The sequence below is a fragment of the Thunnus albacares genome, chromosome 13 (genome assembly GCF_914725855.1).
Source record: "Thunnus albacares chromosome 13, fThuAlb1.1, whole genome shotgun sequence".
Taxonomy (NCBI): Eukaryota; Metazoa; Chordata; class Actinopteri; order Scombriformes; family Scombridae; genus Thunnus; species Thunnus albacares.
The window spans coordinates 16,581,826-16,598,543 of record NC_058118.1 but is presented as its reverse complement, the minus strand read 5'-3'; the positions used below and the strand labels follow the sequence as shown (position 1 = coordinate 16,598,543).

The following is a 16,718-nucleotide window of genomic DNA, read 5'->3' as shown; positions in this document are numbered from 1 at the left end:
TTTTCACTTGACTCTAAGAGCTTGCAGTGATAGTTGCTACTGTTGTGTAAAGATCATGTACAGTGTTGATCTCAGTGTTTTATTATACAAGTGTATGGGGACTGAATTCAATACTAACCTTCATCAGGGTTTGTACTGCTTTTATTGTTGTGAAAAGAAACAACCATGACTTATTTTATCATGTATTAAAGACACGCAGTAAGTTTCCATCATGATTTTTTTCTTCAAATTACAAGAAAGAAGAGACTCTGGAGAGTTTTAACTCTCAAACAATGCATGCTGGGAAATTGGGAAATATTCTGATCATGTTTCTTTAGAAACTTAGTTTAAGGAGTTGAGTGAATCTCAACAGTATATTCATCTAAGTTATCATTACAAGTCAAAAGACTTGGGTGAATTAACTTGAAATATATATATATATATATATATATATATATATATATATATATATATATATATATATATAATGTTTAGCAATGTGCATGTACCTACAATTTACAAATTGAAAAAAGTTTTTGGCTATTTAAAAAGTAAGACAGTGGTCATAAAGTTCTATTTGGGGGTTGAGGTATTGTTATTGTTATAATATAGGGGCTTATTCATCCTCTGTGACATTAATGGATTTATTATAGAATTAGGGGTGAAGTATGAATGGAAATAGTCTGCAACTCTAACTCAAGACAATCCTCGTGCCTTTGAACAAACTTAAATCTAATTTAAAATTGCATGAGTCTTAGTCATTCATGTGAAGTTGTTTGGAAATGCTGACATGAGGCGCATCACTTCACCTTCACTTGTCCTGCTGTAGCTGGCACTTCAGCACCACGGACAGCTCCAAAACAAACAAACACTCGCACGTGTTCAGACATCCTCCTTTTTGTCTTGATTTCTATGAGGATTAAAGTGTCAATTTAATGATTTTGAATTTCAGATTGGTCTGATTTCCCCATGAACCAGGAGAAAATCTGTTCAAACCCTTTGTTTGCCTCATTAGATATGCCTACAGTGCTGCTATAGAGCACCAGGGTGAAACGTGCATGACTCACTTTTGTTGTCTTTACTTTTCACTGATGCCTCCACTCTCAGCGAGAAACAGCAGTCTATTGACCCATCACACTGTTAAAACCCCCGAGGCACACACATAATGTATTAACCCTTCACAATCAACGGGAGGGGAATAGATTGAGTGGTTAAATAAGTTGCTGTAACCACTTTTAATTATAACAGCGCAGCCGCACGGGAGACACAGTTTTCAACCTCAACGATAAGACTGCAGTTGAGCTGCAGATGGCAGGGGGGGAAGAAGCCTCACATGTTATATAATTAGTATAGGAGATGCAGCCTAAATGTGACAGTTGGGTTTTCTAATCAGAGGCGAAGAGTGAAAAACACAGACAGCCTGATGAGGAGATAACAGGAGAGGAGAGGAGTTATAATGCAGAAAAGAGGTTTGGGTGGAGGATGCCGCCTTGAATCTTGATCCCACGAAGAAGAAGAAAGATAAAAATTTAGGTTGGGTGGTGGGTGGGTGGGTGGGGGGGGGGGGGGGGGGGGGGCGCTTTGGATTAGACACACTGCATCATTTAAGTGCTGCGGCTGATGTCATTTCCTAAACACCATAATTGGTCATCAATGACTCTTAAAGCTGTGAAGAATGGCTAAATGAAAAGACACACTTTCCCAAGGGAGAGGTTGTTGCTGCGCTGATCCAATGAAACCTTAATTGCTCGGACCTCACGCCTTTCCTGCCTCTCTCTCTCTCTCTCTCTCTCTCTCTCTCTCTCTCTCACACACACACACACACACACACACACACACACACACACACACACACACACACACGCAGACAGACACAAACACACACACCTGCGTGGAGTGTAGCTCCGACTGAGCGCCACAGCGTCGCATATTTCCCGCTCACCTATACACACAGTCGCACCTCTGCTGCCGTGGCCCCCATGTGGCCCCTCCCTTACCGGACTGGACCGATAAATGGGTTAACTGTGTCACCGGGAGTAGCCGAGATAAATGCACCGGGAGCGTCGGGAGATCCCTTCCCATCCCTCCGCTGTTTGACCGATCTGCGCTCAAAGCTTTAACCGGGCATCACCCTCTCTGCTCCGCGGTATTGATTCGACAAAGTAGATTGAATTTAGATCAAGATTTATCATTTTACAAGAGGCGACCGGCAAACAGCAGCACCACCGGTTTCCAGACCCGTGGGCGGCTGGGTGGCGTCCGTCTGGGCGAGCTGATAGGACGAAGATTTGGCACTCTACCTACCAACTGCTTCATCCCAACAACACCCCAAATTCTCAAGATATGGCGATGAGAAGTGAGATGTAGAAGACGAATGGGAGGCCATTCATGTGGGTCTGGGCTTCAGCTGAAACGGACAAAATCTTTCTCCTCCTCCTCCACCACCACCACCACCATCATCATCCTCCTCCTCCTCACCTAACCAGTTGATATTTTTTAATAACTATCCAAAAAGTGTGGAGCACATGACACACTGGTGAATCCCCAGGGCAGATCTAACACACAGACTGAATGAGTCCATCTTTGGCTGTCGGACGGACTCCTCAAGAGCACAGGACGGATGCAAACAGGCTAAACACATCTTGGCAATTCACAAAAACACCCTCAGCATCTCCGCCAACGGTGTTTTAGCCGAGCGGGGTGAATCTCACACCGGGGGACCAGTCGTTTCACAGGTAGGTAGGCTATACCCCGACTGCTAATTAGTGTGACACCTCTGTGTTAAAGGTGATAAAGGTGATTACCACGACCGACCGCCCATGCGTCGGTCCCGCTGATGGCCGCAGAGCCGCGCAGGCGACTGCACCTGTTGTAAATATGGGGAGGCGTGCTTGTTGTGCGTGAGCGTGTGCGCGCGTGTAAAGCAAAAAAGAAAAAAAAAAAACAGACCTACATGTACAGTAGGCTATGTGTTGACAGTCAAGATGAGCTGTGCTGTTTTAATGGCTGACAACCTGACAGCACAATGATGTCTGTGCCTATTTGCATTTAGTATCCGACTATTTCAACTGCTCCTGAAAATCTCTTTCCAGCTGCTTGTGTGCGACGCGCGCGTCAGTGCGCGCTGTGTGGGCTTGATCGGTGTGATTAGGTGATTATAGGTCCATCACACACACGCCATAAGTGTAATTACAGTATAATTGTCTCAATACGCAGCAGGATGTAAAGCACTCCATCACACATCATGCTTTGTGGCTTTATCAACCGCTCTTCTGTTCACTCAGCCTGTAGCAGCTCACATATTGGTTCTGATAAATGGGGACTGGCTGCAGTCTAAAGCCCAATTGTATTCATTCTCATTGCCAGATGCTCTAAAACTCCACGGCCATAAAGCGTGATGGCCAAATCTGTCACCTGCTTCACTCACATTCATCATCTGATATCCCGGGGGAGACCCGCCTGTGGATGGTGACGGATAGAGGGTGTTATAGACGTGATGGAAGGTGGGTGCGAGCATTTTTGGGGAGTAGCGCGCATGAGTATCTGTTTTTTTTTTTTTTTTTTTTTTTAAATCCTCGGACACCCCATTCTCGGTGCAATGAGGGTGACATGTAGCAGCAGCTCGGAGCAGCAGGCGGTGTGAGTCCAGCTGCGCTCCCTCCGCTGCAGATGCGCTCAGCGTGGCAGACCATTACGGGTGTCCAACTCTTTTCCCGTCGGCTGGGACTCTTTTAACATCCAACAAGCGTCGTTTCAGACCACCTGACAGAAGATCGAGGACGCACACGTCCACGTCTGCTCTGCAGGGGCTGATGGTGAACCACCAGAGCTATTACAATTGGAGCTGATGGTGGGGCCGGATAGAGCGTGTTGGATGACCCAGGTTGACCTCCGGCAGAGGTGGCTGTAGGGGACAAGATGCACAGCCCATCCAGCGCCTCTGTTGAGGAAATGTTTTTAGAGTGCAGCCTTGATGGGTAAGAAAGAGACAGCAGAGATCACAGCTGTGTGGTGGCTGCCTATCTTTGCCCAAGGTGACTTCAGTAGGACACTGACAATGTGACATTGAGCAGAGACAGGAAAGCGAACACAGCAAGTTATTTCATTTCCATTATTCATTTCCATTATTGGTTTAGCTATAAATCTAATAAAAAGCCATTTCATTGTTGGTTGCCTGTTGAGGTGACACATGTCCTTCTTTGATGCGTAAAAATTGTCTCCTGTCTATTCTGTTTGGCTTTGTGGTTTACAGCAACTAAGAGATGACAAATCGCAGAGTTGCAGTTTACCTTTATCCAGCACTGCTGCTTCAGCTGATTAACTGTGGTCCCTCATTATTTTTGGCAGGCGGCAGGGGCCTTATCTCCAAAACAAGAGAAGACATGGAGAGCTAACTGACGCTTTAGTGGCTTGAAGTAAAAAGAGAATAATTTGTTGACGTATTTTGAAGTCCACCTGGCCATCTAACAGATCTCAGACACATCAGAGAATCCTTGGATGGCGTTAAATCACACAGTTGTACATGTTTTGATGGTAAATTGGCGGCTGTGAGAGTAGTAACAACCTGTTTTCTTTGATTTGGCGGATAAGGCTTGATTCTGTTAATACTGTTGTCTACTCTGGCTTGTGATGGCAAAGTTATGCGTGTGCTGTTGGAGAAAAAAACACTGTTGTGACCCCTCAGCTCTTTCCTGCCATTCTGCTAATGCATTTCTCTCCATGGGGACCGCGGGAGGTGAGGAAAAAAACATGATTCTCCTTTCTCCCCTTTCCCAGCTTTTGGCTAAATCTCTTTCGCTCCCTCTTTCCCCTCATCTCATCCTCTTCTTTCGTTCAGGCTCAAATCCGTTCTGATCACTTCACTTCAGACTTGAAACTCGGGCTCCCTAGAGTGCAGATGACCCCACAGTTCAAACACTGCCATTCAGCCCACTTTCATTTGCTCCTTTCATCCCACCCCCCATCTCACCTGTCTGCCTGTCTGTGTTTTTGTCTTTTTGCCACTCCTCTTCCTGCACTGAGCCAGTCAATGAGGCTTATCAGATGGAGGTTTTCAGCAAAGCTTGTCCTTGTCAGCTCTCATGTCCGTCTCTGTGACAACAGTCTGTGTTTTCACAAGAAGAAAAATCACAATCCAAAAATATATGGAAGGAAAATAGGAAGTGAGTGATAGCGAGAGAGAGGAAAGAGTTTGATGTATGTGTATGCCTGTCTGCTGGTTTTGCCATGAGTGAGTGGGTGTTTTTGCCAGCGGAACAATTGAGAGCAGATGGACTATTAAAATACATTCTCATATTAATTTCATATCATATGTCTTATTAATTTGTCTACTGATTAAATAATTGCTGGGTCCTGTTTAATTTGGGGAGTTGAAGAATTTAAGGATCTCAGCCTGCTGCTGTAGTTTATTAACAGTCATTAAATGTTCATCATTGTTGTTGTTCATCTTCCCTATTTCTTTTCCCCGTGAATATATTCACTTGTAAATGCACAGCTGATCAATACAGATCAAACTGTATGCATCATAAATCATTCTCCTCTGCTCACTGCCCCCACCTCCACGACAATCTCATCAACCCCACCCAAAGAGGAGAAAATAATTATGGTACACCTCATTTGCATGCATCTTCCCAACAGGTACACACACACAAACTTGTCTTACAGTAATACATACACAGACATGCATGCACTGATGTACCCGCAGAAATCTAAATATGCAATGGAGTTGTTCATTTACAGCTTCTGTGGAAATGCACCCAAAAATAAACCTTTTATGTGTATGCAAATGTGCATGCATGAATTCTTATTTATTTACTCACTTGAACACATTCACTAATAAATAAATGCACAACAAATCAATAGTACATATCGAGAAACTGCATGCATCATGCTGTAAATGCATAAATGCAAAAAGATATACATGCTTAAATATCCACAGTATCTGCACATATATCATAACACATGAACTTAGAAGCCAGTATCACAAGTAACTTAAGTATATGCACATGTACATGCACACCTGAAAGCCTAATCGTTCATCATTAAAAATAAATGTTGTCAGGTGAAATGTGATGCCAGGATGTAGTTATCTTTAAAAAAAAAAAAAGAGATCAAGGTTGAGACAGTTTGTCACTTCCATCTCTCTCAATCGTTGATATTGGTAATTAAACATTTTGTATAAACCATGTTACCTCCTGTGACAAAAGATGTCTTTGTTTCTTCTGGCAAGTGTTTTTGCCCTTCATTTTGGGATATGTATGTCTGACATGACAATTTTTCAGTCAACATTTCAATCACTTCATCTTCGATTGAGAAAAACTGAAGAAAAATGACTATACTGTCATTCTGTGTTGTAAAACAAACCTGAAGCTATTCAAGGTAAAACGCAGTGGGGACACTGCCAATCTTCTCAGTGATGGTTGTATTTATTCATTTAATTAAATTTCAAATCTGTTTAAATCTTAAAATGTATGTGGTAAGATGTCATTGATATTAAATGATACATTGGACACAAATATTACAATTAAGAGAGTTTATTCTGTACTTTGCTGGCAAAGGCAGACAATAATTAGACACTAATCCAAGAATGAGACCCTGGCGTGTGAGTGTCCCCTATGGGCGGCAAATGCAAACTCCCCCAAATCACTTTAAAGACCAGTGCTGGCACCATAAGTCACCATCAAATCTAGACTCTCCGCTACACTATCTGTCTGCCACAAAAACTATTTAACTTAACTCAACCCTAGTCTTTGTGCTACTACTTGTGGGGGGGTTCTTATGCACTGCAAACTGCTGGGGCAGAAAAGCAATTGGAAAACCAGCGACCCCTCTGCATCTAGGGACGTGCTCCCGAGACAACTGCTCTACCGATGTTTGCAGCCACACTAAATGTTTACATGACCAATACCCTATTTGGAAAAAGCCATCCAAACCTAACAGGGCATTAATGGGTCAACAGAAATGGCTACCCCAACCAAAACATTGTAATTCAAATGGCCCAACACTTACCTGATTTAGAGTACCTCAACCAAAACAGCCAAAGTAAATTAAACCAAAACAGGGGACAAGTGCTACTCCTCTACTCCCAACCCCACCAAACAAACAATGCTTACCCCAAAACCTGAATTCAGGGAAGAATATAATATACAATGTCATATGTGAAACGACTCCACACTTACAATAAAAGGCATGCTACTAAGGCCTACAAAAATGCCATGTGGATACCACAACATACCCAAGACAGGCCAACAAATAATCCTACAAAAAGCCAATTTGACTCAAATTTACAAAGGATTAAGTTTACCAAAGAAAAATCCCTCATTTGTCACACTCAGGTTAGGCTTTAACCTTACTAAAAAGTTTGGACGAGCCCTCATTTGTCACGAATTGGCTCAGAGTCAGCGACAAAAAAGAGAATCACACATGAGTTAAGCCTTAAATGACATTTATTGTCAACTTAAGAGAAAATATAATAATGGTAGTCAGCTAGGTCAGTAATGAATACAGTGTGTGGATGAGTGAAATGTGTATGATGTGTGCAAACAAAACAGAAAACCCTGACCCTAAATCTTAAACCCTAATCTGGCTGGTGGAGGCCTGGGAGGAAGAGAAGACAAAGATGTTGACAAGGAAGCCTGAGGTCTAAACTACCCAGGTGCAGGTAGTTTCTTGACACCCTCTCCAACACTTCCCATCGGCTCCTGAGCCAGGAAGCCAAACCAACCTCAAGCAGAAAGCAGAGAGAGAGAGACGTCATAGTTTGTATCCTTGTTGGCTGAAACTCATGTCTGCAGAACAGATACATGTTGCCGTGGTGACCTGAGTACCTTTAATGCGCAGGTGGGACAAGAGTAGAACCAGGAGCAGATGGACCGAAGAATACATTTCCTCAGAGCTCTCAAACTATGAACACACGTACACACACGCACCTCTCTGCACACACAGTGTTTGCTGTCTATCTCTGTCTCATGCACACGTACACACAGCCATCTTCACACCTGGTGTCCTCTACAGATCACCAGAGCAGACTTGCACCTATCCCACGTGTAACCTTTTACGCTATCTTTGTTTCTGCACTCAATCAGTGTCTTTTTTCCTTCCTTGGCTTTGATTCCAAGCTCCACAATGGATTTAAGCCTCAAATAACAAAGAGGAGAGGAGAGGAGAGGAGGGGAGAGGAGAGGAGAGGAGAGGAGAGGAGAGGAGAGGAGAGGAGAGGAGAGGAGGGGAGAGGAGAGGAGAGGAGAGGAGAGTGGTTGTTTATACTTTGACCATGTTTCCTGTGACAAAGACATCCCTGCTTATCTCTATCTCTCCTGTCAGCAGCGGCCCGCTCACGAAACACACTCTCGGGATCGCTATCTCTTCCTCCCTTTCTATCTTTCTTTTTTCTCTTCATAACCTTGACACAGTTCATTCAGTTCAACACTTACTATTGGCAGGAATATTACATGAAGCATATTGCCAAAGTGTCAAAATATTACAGCGGGAAAACCCTCGGAAGAGTGTCTCTCATGAATCAAAGTAGTAAATCGCTCTGATCATACGACAGCAAGGGCCGTCGCTGATTGATGACCTGTCAAGCCCTGAGGTCTCTTGGTGAGGTGTTTGGTGGCACTGGGGATTGTCTGGTGGGACAGAAAGTCAGTAGATCTGACAGGGGGGGGGTTAGAAGGAGCGATAGCGAGTGACAAGACTTTAGTGCTTTTCCTCTGTGGACCAAGGAGACCAAACAAAGAGAGAGCAGGGGAAAGAGAGAAAGAGAATGATTGTTTGATACTACCATGTTCCTGATTGTACTCTGATGGTATTTATCAGAACAATAAGAGTGGAATGTATTTTTTTGGTTCCATTGAATTATAATGTGATTACATAATTTGTCACAGTGATTCTGCCACAAGGAGACAGCAGTTTCTCCCAGAAACAAGCATTAGCAGAGTGGAAGGAACAATGTTCCCTGCACTAGAGCTTGTGTTTCTAAAAAGGGCTCCTGCCAGAGTTTCAATACACATGCACGCACTGAGACACCTCTAGCTTTCTCATTTTCACATACACACATGCACATGTTTATTTAGACTCTGTGTGTGTGTGTGTGTGTGTGCTCTGCAGGGAGAAGATGCCATTCCACCATGTACGAGCGGGCCTGCTCTATCCAGACAACTACCTGAGCAGCTCCCTGACGGAGGGCAGTGAAGCCTTCCAGCTTACCAGTATCTCCACAGAGGAGCTGGGAGGTGAGTGTGCTGACTGAGAGAGCAGGGATGTGGAGTAGAGTGTGAGGTACTAGCAATTAATGTTTCACTACTGGAACAATGCAGTTACAACGCTTCAATTCTCCCAGGGAAAAGTTTTTCCATTTAGCCATTTTGTCAGCGCTTGACTTGATGCATTGGTTTCGAATTATGGTGCTTAGGAAATAAAATCAGTCACAGGATTCAAAATGAAGCAGTGTCTGAGAGAAATGCAGTGTATATGTATATATATATATATATATATATATATATGTGTGTGTATATATATATATATATATATATATGTGTGTGTGTGTGTGTATGTGTGTGTATGTATATATATATATATATATATATATACACATATATATACACACACACACACACACACACACACACACATATATATATATATATATGTACACACTGCGTTTCTCTATATATGTATATGTATATATGTATGGATATGACTAGACTAGAATTAGGATCTACTGATATTGGGATCCTCATTCAAATTTTCATTTTCTTGATGAGAATTGATGGCACCGGTGCTCACAAAGGCCTGTTTCATTGACAATTTAAACTACAATAAAACTAAAACATCACTATAGTTAATGTAGCCTTTGTTAAACACAAGTATGTTATTTTACATTTATCTTACATGGCCTGAAAGGTTTTTGGTTAAACTACAGTCTTCTAAATTTGATAGATTAAAAAATAACCCATGTGATTTCTTTCTGATACAACACCCTTATAATTAAAGGAAGACAAAGGTTTATTTCAACTTGGGTTTTACTTTTGTAGATCTGGCCATTGGCACTTTTGGATATGACATTGTACTCACTGAATCAAGTGCTAAGATCTTGGAACGTGGCAACATCAGTTAAAATCTGGGGCAGCAAGCAGTGTTCAGACAGTCACACAGGTTGTAAACAAACCCTAAGTTAGTCAAATTTATTTTTAAGAGAAAACAAAGGTGAATGGTAAAATTTTAAGCTGATATCAGTTGTAAACATCCATCACAGTTTACAGATTGACTTCCTTGTTTGACTTTGACTTATCATTCTTGTTATTGTTGTGTGCACTCATATTTTCCCTGTGCCACAAGGGATTATTAGCTTCATTATGAGGGTGCTTGCTTCCAGGTTTACCTTCAAATAAAGTGGTAGTTTATTTAGCAAAATTGCCAGCATCTTTTCCTGTATTATCATCTCACCACTCCTGTTTGTTGCCCCATTGGACATATTTACAGTATATTTCCCTGATCTCAGCATTTGCCTCAGTTCCAATGAGTTCCAATAAACCCCAGTTTTCCTTTAAGTTCTCATAAATTGACACAGAGAAGTTTTATTTTCAAGCTGTCTGTTTGTAGCTATTTTCAAGCCCAGTTAGCGCCTGTTTTTGGGACCGACTGCAGCCTAATGCATACTGTATGTTGGGTCCTGTTTGAGGCTATCCTATGACATAACCTCATATGTGCTAATTGACCGTCCATACAAAACAAAGTCAATAAGTGCATATATTTCTGACATGGGTTGCTTCGGTGAGGAATAAACAGCTAATCTGGTCACTGAGTTAAAACCGAGACTGTAAAAGTGTGTTTCTGACTGAGACCATTTGTTTGTGTTTATACATATGGCCCATTCCAGTTTGCTCGAATGAGCTTTGGTATGAAGTACTTTGTAGCATAAATCTTTTAATCCAGTGTCCCTCATGCGCAACTCGACTCAACCCAGTTCACTGAAACAGTTGCTTTAGGAAAGCGGAGCTGGTACAGCGACTGCACCGTCTCATTATAATCATCAGCCTGTTTGGCTTCTGTGTTTTGTTTGTCAAGGGCAGCGAGAAGGGTAAAGTAGTTTGGACCTATGTAGGGCTATTATATAAATTGAATTTGGACTGTAAGACACCATACATTATGATGAGGCATTATCTAGGCCCTGTCAGCCACAGAGCCACAGAAACCAATGGGATTGTTTGATGTGGACAAAATATCCGTGGTATTTGCTGCCAGCATTTGAAAACTCCTAATCCCACTTCAGAGAGATGCCGAAGGTTCTTCTAGGATCATCTGTTAGCGCCGATAGAAGGCTAGTTAATCACCCCTGTGTTGGATCGCCGCTGTCCTTTTCTCTGGTTTTGAAGCATTTCATCAATCACAGTGAGAACATGTACAGTCCTGGGGGGTTGACTTCGTAATACACAGCCACGCACAGGCAGGCAGGCAGACAGGCAGGGCTGCATGCTCAGACACACAAACACACACACACACACACCAGGCATTGCACAGTAATACATCAGAGACCAGCTCATTCGTACCCTATTGAAAATGTACTCTTCACTGTTGAGCTGCATACAAATACATCTCACTTTGTTTTGGGAGGCTGCACAGTCAACCGCATTCCCAATCCCTTGCCTCCGATTCTCACTTTATTTAGTGAGAGAGAGAAAGGGAGGCAGTGGCATGGTGCTTGAGTCTAGTTATCAGCCGTAGGGGATATTTACAGGCTTAGATGGGGGCTGCGACTGAACTTCGGCTCTCTTGCAACTGACAGAGCAAAGACAGGCATAGGAGACAGATCTGAGACGGACTTATTACACAGAGGAAGGAAGGAGCAGCATGTCAGGACGAGAATATTAATGACACACAGACTGAGAGAGACAGAGAGAGATGAACTTCATGTAAAATTCATTGTTTCAGTTAGGAAAAGGATTAGTCTCAGGGAAATCGTGATTTAAATTCCATCGTGCAGCAGGCTATTACTCTTTTCGATTGTGTTTCTCCTGTAAAGATTTGCACAAATGCTGAACGCCAGCTGAAATGACACCCTCGCCCACCCGCAAAGTGTAAAGACCCACAGAAAAATTGAGTGCTCCTCTGTGAAAAGATGTTGAATAAAGACCAGAAAGTCTGTCTTGTCTCTGTGGTCTTTATCATGTCGATAAATTCGACCACCTCCACCCCAGCCCAAAGCGCCGCCTCCCCCCTTCCACTTCCACTCACATGATACCAACTGATTGACAGGTAATTAACCACAGATTGACCAGGGTATTTTGTAAGAAGGTCCTCAGAGGTTTAAGTAATTCTGCTGCACGTTCACTTACAATCTCAAGTTAGAAGGAAGCCTTTTATGCGGGAGAAGAGGGCCGGAAATTCTCTTGGCGATGCTAGTGGTGATTGTGTTTGTGTGGAGGGATTGGGACTGGCCCCTCTGGGATTGTAAAATACAATAAGTATATAAAGATGTAAGAGAGACAAGGAGAGTGAGTGAGGGAGGGAGTGAGGAAGGGAGGGAGGGAGGGAGAGAGAGGCAGAGCAGGAGATCAGCCTCACCTTGATTTGTCTGAGAGAAAGGCTGCAGCACTTCCCGTTAATGGGAAAACCTGTTATTAGCGCCAGGGAAGCTTCTTTAAATACCATCTACCGACCTGCTAAAATCTGTTACTCATTTATTTCCTCGCATGGGTCAGTCCATCTCACTGACACAATCTGATGGCTCACAGTTACATGCTTTCTATGAGACTGAACACACACACACACACAGACACACACACACACACACACACACCCATTTAATATTGTGTAGGCCTAAGTCTCTATTTTTAAAGCTACAATGTGTTCAAATCAAAAGTCCTCCAACCTAAATGACAACGTAGATAGTGTGTCATTGCCCTCGAAATTAACCCATATGAGCATTTTCTCATCCACCGCACTGATTGTCAGGATGTCACTGTTTGATAATTCCCTGCAGAACTGTTACAAATGACCTTTGCAAGACATGAGTCATATGAACATTTCTGATCTGCCACCACTGGTTAACCCTGCAATAACTGATTTTGGCCACTTTGGGCAGCAGAAACAAAGCTGTGAACACAGCACTGGCAAATTATTATTGATAAATTGATAGGGCAAACTAGTTTGCAAAAAGTTGCCTGACCAGACATGGACCAACTTAATTTGGAGCTGTATTTCTGGCCACCTCGCTGATGTAACTCCAATATTTACTCTCCTTTCAGCTCTGCTTTTGGTCTCTACCAACTCCTAAGAGAAATATCTGTCTCTTTAGCTGCTAAATGCTCCACTATGTTTACCAGCTTGTCACTAACTTTTTCTGTTTGCTTTTTGGTCCCGGACAAGTAGTGTAGAGTTGGTTTTGTAAAGCTTTTTCACTGAAAACACCTGTTTGCCAATAATTATGCTATGAGAATGGTGGGAATGAAACAAAACAGTTGCGGGCTTTAAAACCAAAGCAATGAGAGTTGCTATAAAGCTACATAGATAATTCCTTGATAATTTTTTGCATGAAAATCACTACAATCAACCCCTTTTACATACAAGCAGTCATATGATCCATCGTTAATGTTAAAAATATTCACTATAGGTTAATTATTCATTTAAAGATGCCTTGTGGAGCTTTCTTGTGAACAAAAGTTTACATTCAGTTTTTCTTACTAAACCACATTGTATGTATCCAAACATGTTGAGTACAGTTGCCTCCTGATAAAACATTTGCAAAGCCAATTCTTATGAATATTTTAAATCATGCATTGTTTACGTCTACATTTGTTAGTTTGCAGTGTTCTTCTTCGCTACCCTTGTAGGTGCATTGTGACACTTCTTTGTGCATTACCGCCACCAACTGTCGATCAGTGGAATAGCCTGAAACCAGCAATTATACAAACAAAATGTAGACCCACTCGTAAAAACAGCTCCATTGCGCTACTAGTGGTTTAAAACTCCACAGGGTACTTTTAAGGCTTGGTTAGGTATAGGCACAAAAAGTACTTGTTTGAGGTTAGGGAATGATTGTAGTTAAAAGAAACCAGCGCTGACTGTTGATAGGAGATGCAAACAGCTTTCTCCCATATCAATGTCACACAGTTTGATGACCCAATCATCCAGCCCGACCTCCTCACTAAGAGGTTTTGCGGTGCTATAACAACATCACGCTCCTTCTGCCTTTGCTCCTAGGAGACAACCGTCATTATTCACATGAGCAGGTCCTTCTTTGGAAAACGTAAACATAGATCATTTTAAGTTTTGAACAAATGACCGAACAAACAAGGACAGTTAAAATTTATAATGTAACAAGCAGTGTAACAATATAGACAAAAGAATGATAACAGACACTGAAGAAAAACAAAGATCAAATGCAAAGAATGTTGAGGAGACAATTTGAAAAAAAAAAAACCCAAACACATTTTACAGACTAGACGATTACAAGGCAGAAATATTGCACTATAAAAATGAAAAGAAACCTTTCAATGATATTATAAATGTTTCACAGAATAAGTCACAGCATCTCAATTATGATAAAGGTAGATGAATAAGATATGAACACAAACACACACACAGAGGACAGACCAGAGAAGTCCCTCAATCAACTATGTCCCGGCCTTGGGGTTTGTAATGGCAATAAAGAATCAAGATGAACAGATCATCTTCTATGATGAGCTCTCAACCTTTAAGACAAAACAAGGAGAGGAAAATTAATTTAAAAAACAAAGTGGAGATGAAACACATTTCCACATCTTACACCACACCTGGTAACCTTGTCCTGAACTAACCAGAAACCCACACATCAGCAGAGACATGAAACAAATCACATTTACCTCCACTCAAGGAAAAAAGGATCCAATGCTAACAAAATACATAATATATTGGTTATCTATAGAAATATTTCTGTAAATATAAAATAACCATAATATAAAAGACCATAATCACCCATAAGAGTAAAATGTGTAAGTTGTTTTTTTTAAAAAATTTTTTGGTCTAATGTCCCCAGAAGAAAGAAAAACAGGATCAAATCAGTAATGTACAGTAATACAATGTGTCTTTGTTGTGCAGAGATCCGTGAGGCGTTTCGTGTTTTGGATCGTGATGGAAATGGTTTCATCTCCAAACAGGAGCTGGGAATGGCCATGCGCTCCCTGGGTTACATGCCCAGTGAAGTGGAGCTGGCCATCATCATGCAGAGACTGGACATGGATGGTGAGGCACTACATAAGGACACACACTTGGGTGCATGCACAGAGCAAGCTTGCAAACACACAAAAATACAAAAAAAAAAAGATCTTTTCATCAAAGGACAGGTGTGACACACATAATGCATGTGTAATGTTGTTTCTGTATTAAAATATGACGTGTTCAACCTTGAAGAAGGTTATTTTCCATCCAAACAAAGCAAGCCATATGAATATTTCTTAGAAATGAATTTTAAAGTGATGTGAATAAAAAAAACACTGTTGAATGATGCCAAAAACACAGAACTTAATACCTCTTTCACTTTATTGAGGCCAAATGGGATTGTGAGTTAAAGCTATCTTCAAAATATTCCCTCTAAACTGCCTTAAGAGCAGCAGGTGATCAATTGTCAGAAAGAAATTCCCCTGGAGACAATACAGAGATAACCCGTTTGCTCCTGCACCTTAAACTCCAGCTCTGCTTCACAGAGAACTACAATTACTCCTAAGCAGTCCCTGCATCACAAACAAGCTAGTCAATCTTTCAACTGGTTCTTATCTGCTGCTCTTGATTCCACAGCTCCTGGTAAATATCAAAGGTCAGAGCTAAAAGCTTTTTGCTTTCGCTTCCATGAGTAGTCTGACCACCTGAGAGCTGCGCTGCCATTTGTTCTGAGGAGAGACACTATCTGTCTAAAAATCCTCCACCTCTGACTTCTATTATCTCTGTGTAATCGCTAATAAAGCTCTGAAAGCAGTCACTGGTACAATTAGTTAATTATTGTCAATTATTATCAGGTTTTAGACAACCAGCACAAGCCTCTCAGATTATTCATTTTATGTCATTAAATCAAATTCAATTAAATCCCTCCTTAAGAAATCTTGATCTCTTGATCTCTGGCAATATCTTTTTACCTGTCATTCAGGTTTCAGACAAAATGGTCTTAATATACTGTATAACATATGAAAGGTTAATCCGAAACTGCATTTTTGAGAAACTGCAGTCAGATTTTGGACCAGAGAACTGATGCTCATGATACTAATTATACAAGGTAATACTTCATTTTACAGTTCTGTAATTCCCTAGTCTTGTTGGAAAGAATTATGCAATTTGGCACTAATTTCCTTGGAAGAACAGCTCCAGTTAAGTAAATACTGAGAACTTAATTCTCTGTACATGTTAAATTTGGCCTGTAGACAAATTTCACATTTTTGCATGTTCAGCTGGCCTGCCTGACTAAAAGACTAGACAAATGAAGTTCATTTATTGCAAGTGCGCTGCCTCTATTTTCTCTGTCATTTGTACCTAATTACATAATTCGTTCTAGGGGACTTCTTGGAAATTACTCGGAAATTACGAACCACAAGATGATGATGAAGAAGTGTTATCCTACTAACACAACAGCACTGAGACATGTGGAGACTACTATTAATGCTTCTAATATGCTACTTATTATAACAAATAATAAACAGAACATTAGACAGCGCTATAAACTGGTGGTGTTATCAATATTGGCAATAAATAGAATAATAGCTCTGCAGTAA

General features: G+C 41.5%; 1 protein-coding gene across 1 annotated transcript in view; it reads left to right on the top strand.

Annotated features, from left to right (window-relative positions):
• Positions 1-1,938: 1,938 nt before the first annotated feature.
• The window catches only part of caln2 (calneuron 2), a 29,933-nt gene continuing 15,153 nt past the window's right edge, over positions 1,939-16,718 (top strand). Inside the window, exons 1-3 of the mRNA XM_044369596.1 lie at positions 1,939-2,714; positions 9,088-9,212; positions 15,058-15,201. Of these exons, the coding sequence (XP_044225531.1) occupies positions 9,095-9,212; positions 15,058-15,201 (262 nt within the window). The 5' untranslated portion in view covers positions 1,939-2,714; positions 9,088-9,094. The remainder of the gene's footprint in view (positions 2,715-9,087; positions 9,213-15,057; positions 15,202-16,718) is intronic.